Genomic DNA, 16858 nt, shown 5'->3' with positions numbered 1-16858 from the left:
TGGCACATACATTTTATTCATTTATCCTAGAAGATTAACGTTTGAAAACTACATTATTTTTATGTTATGTTCATTTACTCATAAAATGTATTATTTTGAAACTGAGAAATATTGAATATCAATTTAGCACTAAGACATTTAAATATCACATTATGTTAAATTAACACTCCGGTGTATTAAAAATTGAATACAAAAATTTTAAAAAGGACCATTTTTAACGTGAATATAAAATATTTTTTATTGTGTAATTCTGTAGCGAGTAATATAGCGGATTTCAATCGACAATACGATTTATACTAACAAAGTCCGAAATAGCTTGATATATGCATGGATTTTCTCTATCTCTCACGCAAATATCACCAAGACGACGGAATAAGGTATTGAAGAGGGAATGAAATATTGGCAGCCACTGATCGATATTTTAAAGACCCGAAATCCAGTAAAAGTCCTTCGAGAGAAACTTATTCTCCTCGTGCTATCGTATCAAATAAAGTACGAAAGGCAACCGTTTTCTTAAATAATGCACAGGCAAGATATCTATTCCGCTATTCCGCCGGTATTTCCGTCGCTATCTCGCGCACAGATTTTCCGGTAAAATAAGCACAACGAAGGCACTTCCTCACTATCATTTGCCTCGTGCATTTTTGTTTTCTTTTGCGGAGAAGCTTCCGTCTTAAATGTACTCACAGATAAAGCACAGTGACGTAGAGATATGTCAGTGTTCATAAGTCGTGATACTTTCTTGAAACCAGATTATTAATTACAATATCAGCCTTTGATTTGTGGACATTTAAGAATAAAATTACCGAATGAGTGTATGTTATAAGTTATTTTCATATTTGTGTATGATATATACATATGTTTTTAAATATGTATGTGTTACATGAATAAAATTGCACGATTGCATTATTATCAACTACATAAACTGATTAAAAATTAATATCAATTATACCTGATTTTTTTTTTTTAATTGTTGTTAGTACTCATAAGATAAGATTTAACATGTTAGATTTTTATCTATATTTTTTTATTTCTCATTTAATTCATATTTTGTCACTAAATATTGCTTACCTTAAGCAAAAATTAATAAGACACGATTTAAAGAACTGATATGCATTTGTAATAAGTCATTAGTTAATGCTAATTCATTTATAGATTTACAGCATTTTTTACTGATATCAATGTCAAGAATATCGAGAGTTACAAAATACTTGCAATATCAAATTTTATATATGAAAAAGTTAACATTAACCCTAAGCTACACACTGGAATACACCGAGAGACAAATTGTGATTTAAGATTACCGTTATTTAGAAAAATGTATTTTAAAGTTGACGTTGTCGAAAATTGAAAGAAAATCTTCACTTTTGTTGATCCTCACAAATTTTATTATCTGTTATATTTGTAATAAATGCTTATCTTTCAGCTTTAAAATGTTTCATTATTACACCAGACTAAAAAACACCAAGTTTTTAAATTTCATTTTAGTTAAAATTCTTATCAAAATTCTGGGTACAAAACTATCTCGGTACAAACTATAGTTGTGTGTAGGTCGGATGTGGCCAGTGTAGTCGAGGGTTAAAATGAATTTCGAGCAAAGCGATACATATTTGCATATAATGTTCCGTATATATAGGTATGCTGCAAGATCAAGAAATTCAGTAGCGTATCGCGTCAAGTTTATTTTTCGTAAAATATATCTTTTTTATAAACGTTATTTTAGCTACTACCACTATCTACTCAATTCTGCGAGATTAAATTAGAATACGAAAAATTGATAAAAGTGTAGAGATTTAAGAAATAATTTACATAAACCATTTTTCATTATAAATAGTAAAAAAATTGTTTTTTTTTCGATTGAAGATAAACATCAAATTTTGAAGAACATCTTTTTGTAGCGTTACATGTATATATAATCTTTTTTTTTTATTAAATTTAAGATCTTATAAATGCTAACAAATTAAAAATTGTAATAAGAAATAAAATTTTTTTCCACATGAACTTTCTACTAATTGATACAATAACGATAATGACGTCAAATTATATATACGCACATTTGTTAACTGTTCGTGGAATTAATTCGTTTTAAATCTATCCCAACGTCCAGTGTATCCATTAAATAGAATTCTGCAAAAGACAGCCAACTGATATTCAAAATATCGCTGCAATTTTTTATACAATCGCGAATGATCAAGCGTGGTGCATCTATACAGCTGACAGCCTATCGCCCTGCGGCTAATATGTTGCATAGCGGAAAGATGGCTTTTACACACGAATACGTGCGAGAAGCACGCGATAAAATAGGTATTGCTACAGAGGCGTTTTTTTTCGCTCTTTCTTATACACCCACGTCCGCTGTACAGAGAGAAGTGCCCCAGAAATACTACTCTTCTCAACTGTATATGCAAGAAGATAACTTAGGAGAGGGATGATAATCGTGTGTTATTCCGAGGCAATTCTTCACGTCGCTGCTTATACAAATAATAGCTTTAGTAACCGATTACAATTCAATTTAATGCTGCGGTATAGGCTGCAACCCACGCTACATTCAGCGGTCACGCAGAGCAGTCAAAGTCTAACTTTAAGTTCTAACTCAATCTCGAGCGATTTCATGTACCAGTAACTCTCGGCATTCTTGATATTAATATCCAAGTTATCCTAAATTTGTTTATAAATTAATAATAGCTTAATGTAAGAATCGATATCAATTGATATCATCTTCAAAGTTTGTATAATATTATTATATGTTTGACCGTTTATATCAAATAAAATAAAATAATTGTGATTGAGAAATATAATCAAGACGTTTGTAAAAGAATTTTCTGAGAATTCTCAGAATTTTTCAGGAATTTTATCCAAAATTCCATGTAAGATTAGAGAATATTTTATAATGCAACTTTAAAATATTGTATTTTACATCTTTTAATGTGTTTCTTAATCATGCAATTAAAAGGAAAAAGTGACTGAGCTTTAAATATTAAATTTTAGATAAATAAAAAATAAATTAATTAAATGACATAACAATTTATCTATAATATAGATCTATTGTAATTCGAAAATACGGAATTTGAAACAAGATTGAATACACAGCGGCAATTTGAAACAATGTTTTCCCATCGTCGCTGATTTTTTTATAAAAAATTGTGAATGTACATGGGCTTATACTATATTTATTATTAATCGATTTTCAACATTTTGCGACATTATCAAGAAAAAATGATCAAAGAAATAATTTTGTCAAAAAGATAAAATTTAAATTTAAAAATAAAATTCTAAAAATTTTTCCGAGTATCAATAAAATCTCATGAGAAAATCCTTAATTTTCCATGAAATTCAGGATAAAAAATTACCTGAAAATTCCAGGTTGTCCCAGTTTTTTCCAATAAATACCTCTAATAATTGTTTTTGGAATATAATTCTCTTTGAATAATTCATTAATAATATAATAATATTTCTTGATTATCGATTCCCGAACATAATGAATATTAAGACGCAAATTAATAAGGGTTCTATAGGTTCCATTACAAATTTAATGTTTAATCAGAAAAATGTTTGCGTCCAATTTTTTTAAAGTCAAGGTTTTTAAATTCCAGGAAGTTTAAAAATCAATTCCGGAGCTATCGAGTTCTTTCAAGCAGAAAATACTGGGTTACACAAACAAATAGGGAAGTTACATTGCATAATGCACTCTTAATAACATATCGATTCGCTAAGTCGAGCCAGTTTGTTGAAATTCATAAAAACGTCTAACAAATTAGTAAAAAACGCCACAAGTTATAACATGGCAATCGCGAACTTTGCGCCTCTAACGGAACCGGGTAAACAGTTACGCTGCAAGACGGGCCGCTGTTAAAAGCGGTAATTCATCAACAATGCTCGTAAATTGCTGTAAACCGGATGACGAAGAGGATTCCTTCGTGTCAGGTGATTCCCTAGAATTCCGACGTAATTACGCGATAACCAGAAAAACGCTAGAGAAACGCGCTCGCATGTCATCTAATTAAAGCCGGTATTCTTACGGCAGTGATTTCAACGGTTGCCTCGATTTCACAGATTGCGATCGATACGTACTCTATAAATACGGCAGCGTGTTGTAGGAATATTCTATTCTCTTGTATATTTATTGTATATTCTATTCGTTCAAATAATTCAATTATAAATATGTTTAATATTTTGCACACCAATTTTCGGGCAAATAAAATTTTTCCGATACCAGAGAAATTTAAAAAATCGCCACGTTGATAACTGAAATTACACTAAATATGTGGGCCAGTATGATTAACGCGATCATCTAGCACAACAAAATTAATAACTCGAAATAGAAACTCGATTTCAACTGAATACTTCTAAACATTTTCAACTATCGCTACTACATTTTTTAACTATTTAAAAAAAAATCACTATAAATTCTGTCAAAATTGATAAGTACCTCTTAAAATATACTTAATGATGTTTTCTCGATAAGACATAGAAGATATTATTTTTAACAATATCTGAACAATATCTCAAGAACATTATCAAATGTTGCGTTAATCTGATAATCACGATATCATAAAATTTCCGCATAAAAAAGTTATTCAATCATTTATGCTAAAACGATTCTAATAGAATGCATAAATCGTGTGTTAACATCAATCATAAACCATTGAATGTAAACCTGTACCAACTCTAATCTCTATCTAACATCCGTTCATGATAATGGTATTGCGTTGCACGCACAACGTGCCTGAGTCTTTCCTCATTCTTTGTTCGTTTTAAATGTCTCAATAAACAACTGCGGAAAAAAACTCGCGGCGTCTCGTCGAGCAGACGCGCGTATTTTCTCGCATGTAGCAATGTGCATATTTTAGAACGGTATTAAAGACTCACCAACCGCAGCCTTCGCTAACCGTTACATCTTGCCCTTTGCAGCTCTCGTGGCGCGTAGCCGGCATGGTCCAGACGTCAAGGCGCCTGGAAGCCTTGAAGATCCTGAACGGCGCGATCGCGGCCCAGACGACAACGGCGACTCCGGACCTTGAGGAATGCATAAAAAGGCAGTTGGCCACTTCCGGGGCGCAGACCGGTTCCCGTGAGGTCGCCGAGCAGGTGGTCAGCCAGTTGGAGAGGACATTGTACGACTTTCCGTGTCTGCGTGGCTGCGCCGAGGTCAAGAGTTACGCCACCGCGTGCTCCACTTTGGCCTGGGCGTGCCTGGCACGATCCACACCGCTGGTGCTCGACGCAGCGCAAAGTCTGGAGTTCCGCAGAGAGGTCCACGTAAGGCATCACGCCTCACCGAATCCTCACGGGACCAGGATCAGAGCGGTCCTGTGGCCAGGACTTCGAGAGGGTTGCCAAGGTCCCTGCCTTCACAGAGCTGTCGTGCTAACTTGTTGAAACACTGCGTTTTTTTTCTAAAACGAGTAAAATAAGTAAAAGGGGGGATGCAGAGTTGTTTTTGAAAAACATGTTTATGAAATAATTCATAAATATGAAATTTTTAAAGACATAAAGACATATACTCCACTGAGTTCATCGGGCTTATCAAATAAAACTGCAATGATTTTCTAATGATTTAATTAAGTGTAAATTAATAATAAAATATTTAATAGTCACAGAAAAATGTATCATCTCAAAATGCTACATTAGAATATATTTTGAAGAAAAGTTTCAAATAAAAGAAAAAATTTGCACAATATGTAATTATAAAATATAGCATAATACAAATATTTTCATCTGTGCATTTATCAATTTGAACATGAAACATATAAATGTCTTTCTGCAAAGCTTTTAGAAATGCAATTGTAATTTGACAATGAACGGAGAGAAATGTACGAAGTTTAACCCGCTAATTAAACCTGCAATGAAAGACGAAGGCAATCCCGTATGCATCGCAGCGTGCTCCAATTTCATTCGCACTTATGATATGCATTCTACACCGTTGACACTTGACGCCACAACCGGACCTTAAATCTCAGAAACGTATCTCGGGCATGTTGCTCGTGGCTCCGTTGACCGCAGAATCAAGCGCTCAGAGTAGTGTGACGTGTTGCGGTGTATTGCCACGTTCTTGTTTACACGGGTCTTATTTATATTGTATTGTGTAAAGAAAACGGAAGGTTGACATTGAACATATCAATCAATACGAATGATTAAAAAAAAAAAAGACAAACAAAAAATAATTATTTATGTAATATGTTTGTAAAACTATGTATAAACAAAAAATGTGCATATTTTTCTAATTTAAAAAGAAATCAATTCATAAGATTCATATTCACACAAAACATCTATGATTTCTCCGATAACTGCTGTACCTGTAAAAATATTTATCTTTTCGATTTAACAACTTTTTATAACAATATTTTAAGAAAAGAAATTTGTTAATTTGACTACTTATTTGTTGGCTTCTCGAATGCAGATTGCACAGGCGCACCTATCTGTTACAATCAAAATATAATTATAGAATATAATATAATAATAATAAAAAATAAATGGACAATTAAATTGGTATAACACTAAGAATATTAACATGTTATTTATATCTAAGGGATTTTAATGCTCAATGTATGAAAATTATATATTTAATTATAATACTAACAATAGTCGACATGATATCTTAATAATCGATCTACTTTATAATTATAACAAAACTACTGCATTACTTTAGTCATTATGTACTTATATTAAAATCATGTACATTAACAATAAAAATGTTAATAAAAATGTTTAACGAAACGTTTATCACGACATTAATTACAATATATCTTAAAATAGTTGTAAGATCTCTTTAGTAAGAAGAAGAGAAAGGAGAAATATTAATTGCGAAGATTAATATCAAGGCTGAATTTCAGACGAATCAAATTTAAACATAATTGGTGCAGTTTTGTCTGAAAGGAAGTCTTAATACTGAAATATACCTAGTAAATGAAATGAGAATTATGCCTCAAAAATTTGCTGTTCCAATCTTGTTCGACAGGCATTAATAATTTTATATCGTCCAAAATTTCAACGTCAGTTCTTTTCACTAAAATTAAAACAAATAAAATAAATATATTGGAGTAAATAACAATCTCCAATTCGATATATTTAAATTACCAATAACATGAATTTAATATTTCTAATAATTTCAACTGTCTTGCTTAACATTCTTAAAAAAAAACCAATTTAATTTTTTGCCAAACAATGACCTTTTAATGACCATTACATTTTGTATAATTATACGTCCAGTTAGACAATGTTAAAATAAGAATAAATGCACTTTTAAGATTTTAAATAAATATACGTCATCTAATGGTTAAATATATACATTATAAAATATATGCATTTTTCTCATTTAATAAGTACATAAATTAATACTAAAAAGAATTATTATTTTGAAGTTAACAATTTGCAACGTCTTCGATATATTAATTTAACCAGGCCATCCGTCCGACAAGATATACATACTCTCTTCTTGATTCAACGCCATATCTCTGGAATGCGATCAACACAGTAATAGACTAAACAGATACGAGATTATTACTCGTTAAATCCCTCGAGACTTCATACTGCTATCTCTTGCATCCTATTGCGGGAACAAGAATTTTCATTGCGGGAAAAGGTATCTTCAATATCTTTTCAGAAAAGTTTTCAGTATAAATATCTTACAATTTTTAATAGCATGTTTACATTTAAAGAAATGATGCAAAAACATAAAAGAGGACTGAAAACATATAACCAAAATTAATGTGTAAATCCAGCAATATAATAAAAGTGGCATTGTCTAATAACATATCGTTAACTAATAAAGAAAATCTCATATTTCAGATTAATTTTTGTTAATGAAATAAATAAAGATTTATGGAGTTCGATGGAATAATTAATCAACAAACTCTTGCAGTTTCGAGAGTTTATTTATAAATCTCATATGGGTTTCTATGTACATTTTTGAATACGCTTCTAACGCTTCTACTAATTGAACAAGTACAAAAGTATGTCTTAACGATTATTCGTTTAGTCCTGAATAATTATTGATCTAAGTTACAATTTTGTATTGACAAGAAAATTGGGCACCTTCGCAGTATATAAAGTTTTCTCTCCATAGTGTACAATTTTAGCATTTAATTAACTATTCTCGACAGATCTAAACGAATATATCGATTGACAAGAAAAATCACTTTGGTCAAATTTATTTATCGTCTCTAATCCTCATTTATTATAATATATAATGGAAGGTTGAAGTAATAGTTCTAGCCTGATATATGCTATGTATATATCCCAACAAAGATTTAATATAAAAGCAACGTAATATCATCCTCAATAGATGACATAAGAATATATTTAAATCTACGGCAAACAAGAGACAGACGTCATGAATATAAAAATTTAGCAATTAAAATGCATATAAAATGAAATTTAATTTAAAGGTATATGTTTTTTTGTTATTTCTTAGCTTTGCCTTTAAGATATACTGCATAATAATATACAGTTTCATATCCCTTTACTTTGCACCTCTGATTTTTACAGTTGCAACAGATGTTAACATTTTTCAATAAAAATGAGTATTTCTATACCAAATAAGTTATACAAATAATTACGTCTTGTCTTTAAAAATATATAGAATAAATCTATATCAATTAAAAAATTATCCATCTAATATTATATATGTAATTATTAAATCTTTGTATGATATATGTTATGGATTATTTATAGTAATCAACAATATTTCATTACGACGAAGTAGATCATATAAAAAGCTGTTGGTATTATAAATGCAATAACATTGCAATTATCTGTATAACAATTTATTATAACTAAAAAAATATGTAATTTTGTATTATAATACTATATTATATACTTGTATATAATACTTGTATTATAACTTTTAAAAATTTGTTCGTAACTCATTTTGTGTAGAATACAACATATTTTTTTGTATATTTTTTATCAATTCGGCGAATTATAAATTAACAATATAAATATTGGATTGCAGTAAGAACTAAACGGAGGGATATGTCTTTATAATGTTATATAATATGGATATTACATTGTATGAATAAGTGTCGTATATAAAATATGAATTTTTTAATGATAATAGCAATGAGTACAATGTATGCAGAAATGAATATTTAAAAAACTATTTTCAATTAAACATTCTGCTAGATTAACATTACAGAAGCATATTATAATATTTGACGTAAAACTTGTATTTATCATGATCTATTTAAAGAATAACATTAAAAATAATTATAAATCATAAATCATAGGTTGAGACACATACTAAAATTAAACACATAAAAAGCCAAATGTGTACAGAAATATGTGTTTAATTTCAATACATGTCTCAACCTATGATTGGTCTTTATTCATAAAATAAGTAATGTCAAAGGTTAAAAAAAATTATTTTTCTTAGTTACACAATTTGTTCCTTCCTAGATAATTTTATTTAAAAATTGAAACGAAAAAATTATGTACTAAAAAACATTTTTAGCAGTCTACAAGGTGGAAATATCATCGAATTCTTCCAATTTAATTATTGAAAATATACAGTATATCCTAACATTGAAAAAAACTTCCGAAAATTTTAGAACAAATATATCTATTCAAGAAAATTTTAGAAACACTAAAAAAGAATACAATTATTTTTAATTAATTTGAAAACAAACCATTTACTAGCAAAAAAAATAAAATAAATGCTTCTGATTGCATACATTTTGCTATTTTTTCGAAAATATAAAAATTATTTTCTTCTTTTTCTGTATAATAACACATTGACCATAAGAATTTACATGATGACACACCATTTCTTTGTACTCTCGGTTGGTTCAGCCAGTATTTTATTGTCATCATTCTTTATCCCACTAATATCTAACTTGGTAGATTCGAATTTGCAAGATGTGGGTTTCGGCGTGGACACCTGCATACTAGGTATACGCAAACCTTTCAGTAAATTTATGGATGTATTAAATATACTATTACTCTCTTCATCATTTTTCTGTTTTTTCGCCGAGCTGCAATTTTCTGTTTCAATTTTACGTTTCCTGATCAATGGGCTACCGTTCGTAGAGAAACTGTCGGATAGTGAACCACTACCATAATGCAAGACTTTAGATTCTGTTCCTTCATCCTGTGGCATAGACATAGTCGATGTATTCACGAAAAGAGAACTATTCGGCGATATCCTTCTCTCACGCAAAGTAACATGACGCATTCTACCGATGGAATGTCTTCCCGAAATGTTTCTTAGCGTTTTTCCAAATGACATGTCTTTCAAAACTTGATTCGGTAATTCTTCCGTGTTGCTTACGTCATAGAGCTTCGAATTATCTTTCAAACAATCGTTCAGTCTGACTTTTACGTCTTTTAACATTATAGATGAATCGTAAGAAACAAATGATGCATTATTTACAGTGTCATCAATTCTTTCTTTATCCTTCTGTGTATCGCTCTGAGAAACAGATTCCGATATTTCGGATACGTCCGATGTTGTAGATTCAACAATGTCGACTGAATAGCTTTCGTTATCGGTTTGTAACTCACTTTGCAGCTCTTCTTTTTCACTTATACCGTTCTTCATCTCCTCTTGTACCAGAGGTAGTTCTTCTCCCTTACTATTGTCCTTTGCTTGTTTATCATCCAATTTTTCTCCATTGTCCATATTTTGTTCAATTTCAAATGTTAGTTTAATGTCATTTGCATCTTGCTCTTCCACCTCTTTGGTTTCAACATTAACATTTCCTAATAAGACTCCCTCTTTTTCTTCAGTAACGGTTTTGTTCTCCACAATTACTTCCTGGACAGCTTTCATGGAAATTTGAAGTTCGCTTGATGTCTGCTCGGAAGTAAGCTCAACATGTTCATTAGTAACATTTGGACAGGACACAGTAGATTTCTCAGCTTCTACAGTTTTATTATTACTGTTCTCTTCTGTAACACTTTCTTTTTGAATCGATACATTCAATTTGACTTTGGCTTCTTCCGATTCTGGCTGCATGTCTGCACTTTTTGTATCTGGATTTTTCATTAGTACTTTTAATGACTTTGCTGTTTGATGTTGTTCAACTTTTGTTGGAGGACGAAGTTTGCTCTATAACATACATTATTTCCACATTGCAAAGACCTAAGGCAATGTAAAAAAATCTAACAAATAATTTAAAGACTAATCATTGGCATGCATTACTTGTGCATTTCAATTTACAATTATTTTGTACATTATATATTAAATTATTATTTATATATTTATGCACAATACTTTTATATAAATTTCAACTTATGTTAAATTCGATAAATAAATAAATATATATACATATATGTCAAAATTCTGCTTATAAAAGTAAATAAAAATGTAAATAATTGCATATAATATTTCACTAAATATTAGTAAATCAATTTACATATAATATATAATTTACATATAAAATCAATGTATATATATAAAATATTCATGTTATATAAAATTATATTTATCAATGAATTCATTATTGTCTCTTTTCTTTCTCTGTATAAATAACAAAAAATATAAAGAAATATAAAGAAATGTAAAGTTATTTTAACACAAAATATTCTTTATAAAATATTTGAGTTAGCCAAGAAAATAAAAAAATAAGATTATAAATATTACATAACCATACAATTATAATACATATAAAATATGACTATAAATTCATACTGATAAGGCCATATACCTAACCTATACTAAAAGATAATATCTTAATAAGTTTAATCATAAGATTAATAAGCGTTGTCTAGTAAATATCAGTATTGTTTATAGAGATAGCCATTTAATTCTTAATTAAAACAGATAAAGCACAACACATTAAATATACAAAATAAAATATAATTTCTATAATTATAAATATATTATAACATAATTCATAAATAATTATTCAATATTTATATATCACTAAAATATAAAAAAAAATATAAGAAAAAAATTAACAATTTATGAGAAAATTACTTGATCATATAAATTAAAAACATTAATATTAACATTTATTCTTCTAAAAGATATTATACAGACCTTTCAACTATATTTAGTCTTTTTCAGTTTAACATGAAACCTATTAACTATTCCAGCAATAAATAACTATTTTAAATTTTATCTATTGACTTGCAAATAAGAAAATTTTCACAATCATTTTTGGGACACAGTTATAGAACGTATAGAAATATTTCAGATAACTATTTTATCTCAATTTAATTTCATTCCGAGATTATATTAATTATGCCTCAAAAATGCCTATGAGACCAGTTATTATTTTTGCAGATTAAACATTCTCCTTTTATTTTATTTTAATTCTTGACTGGTTCTATTTATTTATTTACTTACTTATTTGATTTTAACCATAGATCGACCTTTATTGGCATTGTTTTCTAATGTATTGTTTTGACTTAATGGGGAATTTGACTGAAGATGTATGTTATGGAATTTTTTTTCTTTTGAAGAACTAACTTGACAACTTCTGAAAACTTAATGAGTCCCTAACTAAAACTAAGTGTTGTTTCACATAAGCTCTTTGTGTTTTAGAATTTACAATGTTTGCATCTTAAAATTGTTAATCAACCATGTAATTTAAAATAATTATTTATTGCCAGAATAGTTGATAAGTTCCATGTTAAACTGAGAAAAATTAAGTATAATCAAAAAGTCGGTGTAATCTTTTAGAAGAATAAATCCTTAATGTGTATAATTTACATTAATTTACATGATTATTTGCTTATAATTAGGCTGTTTCTCTTCTTTATATTTTGCATTGTAAAAAAACAAGAGTTTATTATATTACTATCAAAATAATCATATAAAATATTAATATCTAATCAAATATTATATCTCTTTCATAATTGTTATATAAATTATTTACATAATTAGAAATAAAAGAAATTAACATTGCTTTTACTCATCTTACTTGTTCGTTGGCCTGCAGCCCTTTTGTATTATTATTGTAAATATGGACCAAACAAAATCAAAAATATCATACACTTGTATATGTATAGTTTAAATAGTAACAATTTTCAAATATGCAAATAAAATATGAAATAAAAACTAAGAGTATATACCTTAAAATGCTTTCCAGCTCCAGGTGGTATTTTTTTCTGTATTCCAATCAGTTTTGGCCTAAAACAAAAATAAGATATTCACAATCAACTAAAAGATGAGCCATATTACAAATGGCCTTTGAGCAAGAAATACTGGAGGTGATGAGAGGAACTAATTTAAAAGTATGTAAAAGAAAGTAAACCAAAGTTTCTCATGTCCATAACTAAAAATGAGACAATATCTCTATTCGTTTTTCCCACATGCATCAGCATAACATTCTCTTTGTAAAATAAGTCTGAATCATTGATGTCTGGATTCGTCAATCCATTCCATTTCAAAATGACTTAAAATAAAAACTCGACTCTTACTTTAAAATCGATATTGTGGATTACCAGTAAAATTGATTGTTTCAAAATTCTGTTTCTCAGGCTTATATGAGACAATTAAGTATTCGAGCACGGAGAAGATGTGCTTAAAGATGCTACGAGATGATCTCAATACAATCTCCCAAATTACTTTAGCAAATTTTACAGAATACAAAGTTCCGACACCCCGTAAACTACAGCGGCAGGCAACTAACAAGTTCCGAATGTTGCATCGAATGCCAATTGCCAATACGCAAACGAATTTACTACAATCCGCGACTCTGCTCCAGGGCAGACCTAGGAGAGAGAGTCGATCGGTTGCACTCGTGTGAGAGAGAAAGAGAGAGAGAAAGAGAGAACAAGCGTAACATCCCGCGACTGAGAAACTCTGGCGGAACTTGCAATTCGCTGTTGCTGATTGTTTCTACAAACCTGTTTAAAATCTCGGACTCGCGCTGTCTCTCGGGCAAGCTAGATTCAGAAGCTCTCGACGGCGCGGTCGTTGCCTTGAGCCTCCGAACGTACAAATTCCTCTCATCGCCCCCAGGGGCCGCCTTCTTTGGCGTCTTACCCATGGCTACGACAGCGATTAGCGGCGTGCCTATTAGTCGCGCCCGGCTAAACTCCACGCCCTTTTTTTTTCGTCTTACTGCGATCTTACTTGCGTGCGAACGCAACAAGCCCGCGTGAGGTCTCCCACTTAGCGTACTCCAAGCTAATATCTTGCCTTCTACTATCGCTCCTCTTACACTCTCTCATACGCATACACACATACACTCGCTCTCTTTCTCTCTCTATCTCCCGCCAGCTCGTCCCGCAGCTTCTCTACTCCAGCCTATTCCTCCACTCAAATATTAGTAGTCGCCCTTTCTTACTCTCGTTACGGCCAACTACTCGCGACGTGGACCTCGCCGTACGAATGCGGGTGCCGGTATCGCCGATGCACGAAAGCAGGACGAACGGCTCCGTCGAGTTTAAGCACACGTACGTACTACGCAGGACGCCATGCAACACACAACCGCCGAGCGCTAACGCGAGGGCACGACGAATACATGCGCACGCGCGTGCGCAGATGTAACGAGCATCGGCGGCCGGCCGCTTCCTACGCAGAAAGAATTCGCGTGGCGCAGTTTCTACACGATTCACGCGAGATTTTACGAGTTACCAGCGACCGGGCGACGAGTCGACCGAGCAGAATTTGTCAGAATCACGCAAGGAACAAAACTGACTTGACGGCCATGTATTACGAGTACGAGCGGATCACGCCGTGTGTGCACTCTTATACCTATGAGTGTGTAAGTGAAGTGTACATACGACCGGCTCGCCCTTGCCGCTCCTTGTGTGCGATCGGACACAGAGGGGAGAGGAGCGTTCACGACGACATTGGCGTCGCTTTCGCGCGCTCGCGTATGAATTCACCGGCCGGCGGAAATACGATCGCGATAGTAAAAATATGTATAATAAAGGTATATTTATTCCATGGACAACTCTTTGTTTCCTGTTTTTTTGCTTTTTGTCTATTTCTTTTTTGCCTCTTCTAGCACTACTTTTATTGCAATGCCTTTGCTGTACTATTTTATCGAAATTGACAAGATAAAAGTCAATGAACTCCGAAACGGAAGAGAAAAGACATGTGATAAGAAATACAATTATTGATCAAATAGTGCGCGAAAAGGCAAAAAGCAAGAAACAGGAAGCAAAAAAAACATCTGCATAGATAATTGAGATAGATTGTGTCAGCAATCCTAACCGCGCTTTTTCACGCTATTCTCAATCACCCTTAACTGATATGCGGCCAACCAGTAAATCGGTCCATTTGAAACTATTATCTGTGCGGTCGTATAACTCTCTTTCGGACAAAATGCCATATATTAGAAGGCGTAACACGACAATCAACGACAATCTTACTTGCTGCTTGTAGAGTGTACCTCGGAATCAAAGCGGCCATTTTTCTCGGCTATCCAAATAGGACTGATGCTTCTGAATGCCTCGTGCCCAGGATACAGGACGTGGCCACGTGGCACGCAGCAAGCCTGGCGTCCTGCTGAGTCCTGTGGGGAACGAATCATTCAAAATTCAAACTTGATTCAACTTTTGCCGCGCGACGGAAATTACTTGCAGGCAAGCGAGACGTTGATTGGCTATCGAAATATTCCTCAGTCAACTTCTGCCTTGCCGTATAGCGGCGTCCACAATGGGGTTGTAAAGTCGCAGGAGTCGTCGTAAATCCAAATAAAGTTCTGTTAATACGCGATATATCATGTTCTCTTGTAATTGATCAGTCGTAGTGACGGTAGTCGCTGGAATTAGAATTGAATCAACTCCAAGCGACTACGACTACGACCGAAAATACAGAAATTTACGATCGCTCCTGCAACTCTATAGGCTTGTTTTCTATTCCTGCACTAGACTGCACTGGAACGTTCCTTCTTGCTTTCGCTAACTTTGAAACATCTATCTATTTCATTTTAAGTGTACACTTATTTAGAGAGTTCAGGAACAGAAAACAAACGGTATGATCCCATTGTAGACGCCTCTTATGTCGTGGGCACAAAGCTGCGTTCCGAAATTCACTAGTAGTAAAGCACTAAAGATATAGGAATTCTTAGGGCCACTTGCACCAACGCCGATTAACTTAATCGCTGATTAGTCTATCGGAATTGACCAATCGTATTTGTCGTTAAGTAAAAACGACAAATGCGATTGGTCAATTCCGATAGACTAATCAGCGATTAAGTTAATCGGCGTTGGTGAAAGTGACCCTTAATAGGCTTTCTACAATAAGGTATTAGTAACATAAGTCATAAACCATAAAAATTGACCAATCACAGTCAAATATGAAGAGAATATTCGACTGTGATTGGTCAATTTTTATGGCTTATGATTTATGATACCGACTAATAGCTTATTGTAGAAAGCTTATAAAGCCGTGACACAAGCTTTTACATAGCTGCATAACCGTATGCATAAAGAAATTAATTGGTCCATTTCCTTATGTGCTAACGAACCAATCAACTTCCTTATGCATACAGTTATGCAGCTATGCAAAAGCCTGTGTCGCGGCCTTTACTACCAGTACTGAAAATCTATAGTATATGAAAGCCTTTCTACAACAAGTTATTTAATCGGTATCATAAGCCATAAAGGGCCGCACATAAAACGCATAACATAACATAAGCACAACATAAGACCTATGGGCCAATGAGGATCCAGCGTAAAGTCGCCATATTGAATTACATAACATTTTCATTGGTCCGTCGGTCTTATGTTGTGTTTATGTTATGTTATGTATTTCATGTGCAAGGCCCTTAAAGAATTGATCAATCACAGTTAAATATTCTCTTCAAATTTGACTGTGATTGGTCAATTTTTATAGCGATTAGTTCAGTCACCGACGAGGTAATATTAGAGATGGCCGACTCACTTTAAACCGCCGGTCACGATGATAATCGAGGGATGTTGACGTTATCGACTGTCACGTTAGCGAGGATCAAAA

At 32.2% G+C, this 16858-nt stretch overlaps 2 protein-coding genes across 9 annotated transcripts in view; one reads left to right on the top strand and one right to left on the bottom strand.

Moving 5' to 3' along the window:
• Positions 1 to 6720, top strand: part of LOC105206534 (hypothetical protein) — a 47441-nt gene extending 40721 nt beyond the window's left edge. For all 5 annotated transcript variants that reach the window (XM_011176026.3, XM_039458411.1, XM_026131504.2 and 2 more), the window contains one exon: positions 4912 to 6720. In XM_011176026.3, the coding sequence (XP_011174328.1) occupies positions 4912 to 5379 (468 nt within the window). In that variant the 3' untranslated portion in view covers positions 5380 to 6720. The remainder of the gene's footprint in view (positions 1 to 4911) is intronic.
• Positions 6721 to 7855: 1135 nt separating this feature from the next.
• Positions 7856 to 15446, bottom strand: LOC105206689. Of its 4 annotated transcripts, none has more exons than XM_039458413.1 (3): positions 15271 to 15446; positions 13018 to 13075; positions 7856 to 11047 (listed from the first exon to the last, which is right to left on the bottom strand). In XM_039458413.1, the coding sequence occupies exons 1-3, from the start codon at positions 15429 to 15431 to the stop codon at positions 9746 to 9748; spliced, it is 1521 nt and encodes a 506-aa protein (XP_039314347.1). In that variant the 5' UTR covers positions 15432 to 15446; the 3' UTR covers positions 7856 to 9745. The 4 variants fall into 4 exon arrangements, with proteins under 4 accessions (XP_039314347.1, XP_039314349.1, XP_039314348.1 ...); XM_039458415.1 differs by lacking the exon at positions 15271 to 15446 and adding an exon at positions 14238 to 14398; XM_039458414.1 differs by lacking the exon at positions 15271 to 15446 and adding an exon at positions 13934 to 14395.
• Between the last annotated feature and the right edge of the window lie 1412 nt (positions 15447 to 16858).

Source organism: Solenopsis invicta, chromosome 16, assembly GCF_016802725.1.
Source record: "Solenopsis invicta isolate M01_SB chromosome 16, UNIL_Sinv_3.0, whole genome shotgun sequence".
Lineage (NCBI taxonomy): Eukaryota > Metazoa > Arthropoda > Insecta > Hymenoptera > Formicidae > Solenopsis > Solenopsis invicta.
The sequence above is the reverse complement of the archived record's forward strand: the minus strand, read 5'-3'. Positions and strand labels throughout refer to the sequence as shown.

What these genes read in the sequence shown, in the direction of transcription:
- LOC105206689 (XM_039458413.1), bottom strand. Translation starts at nt 15,431, where the DNA reads ATGATTCGTTCCCCACAGGACTCAGCAGGACGCCAGGCTTGCTGCGTG. An exon ending in GTACACTCTACAAGCAGCAA is followed by an intron (nt 13,076 to 15,270) that starts GTAAGATTGTCG and finishes TTTTTGTTTTAG; the next exon opens with GCCAAAACTGATTGGAATAC. An exon ending in GAGCTGGAAAGCATTTTAAG is followed by an intron (nt 11,048 to 13,017) that starts GTATATACTCTT and finishes TGTATGTTATAG; the next exon opens with AGCAAACTTCGTCCTCCAAC.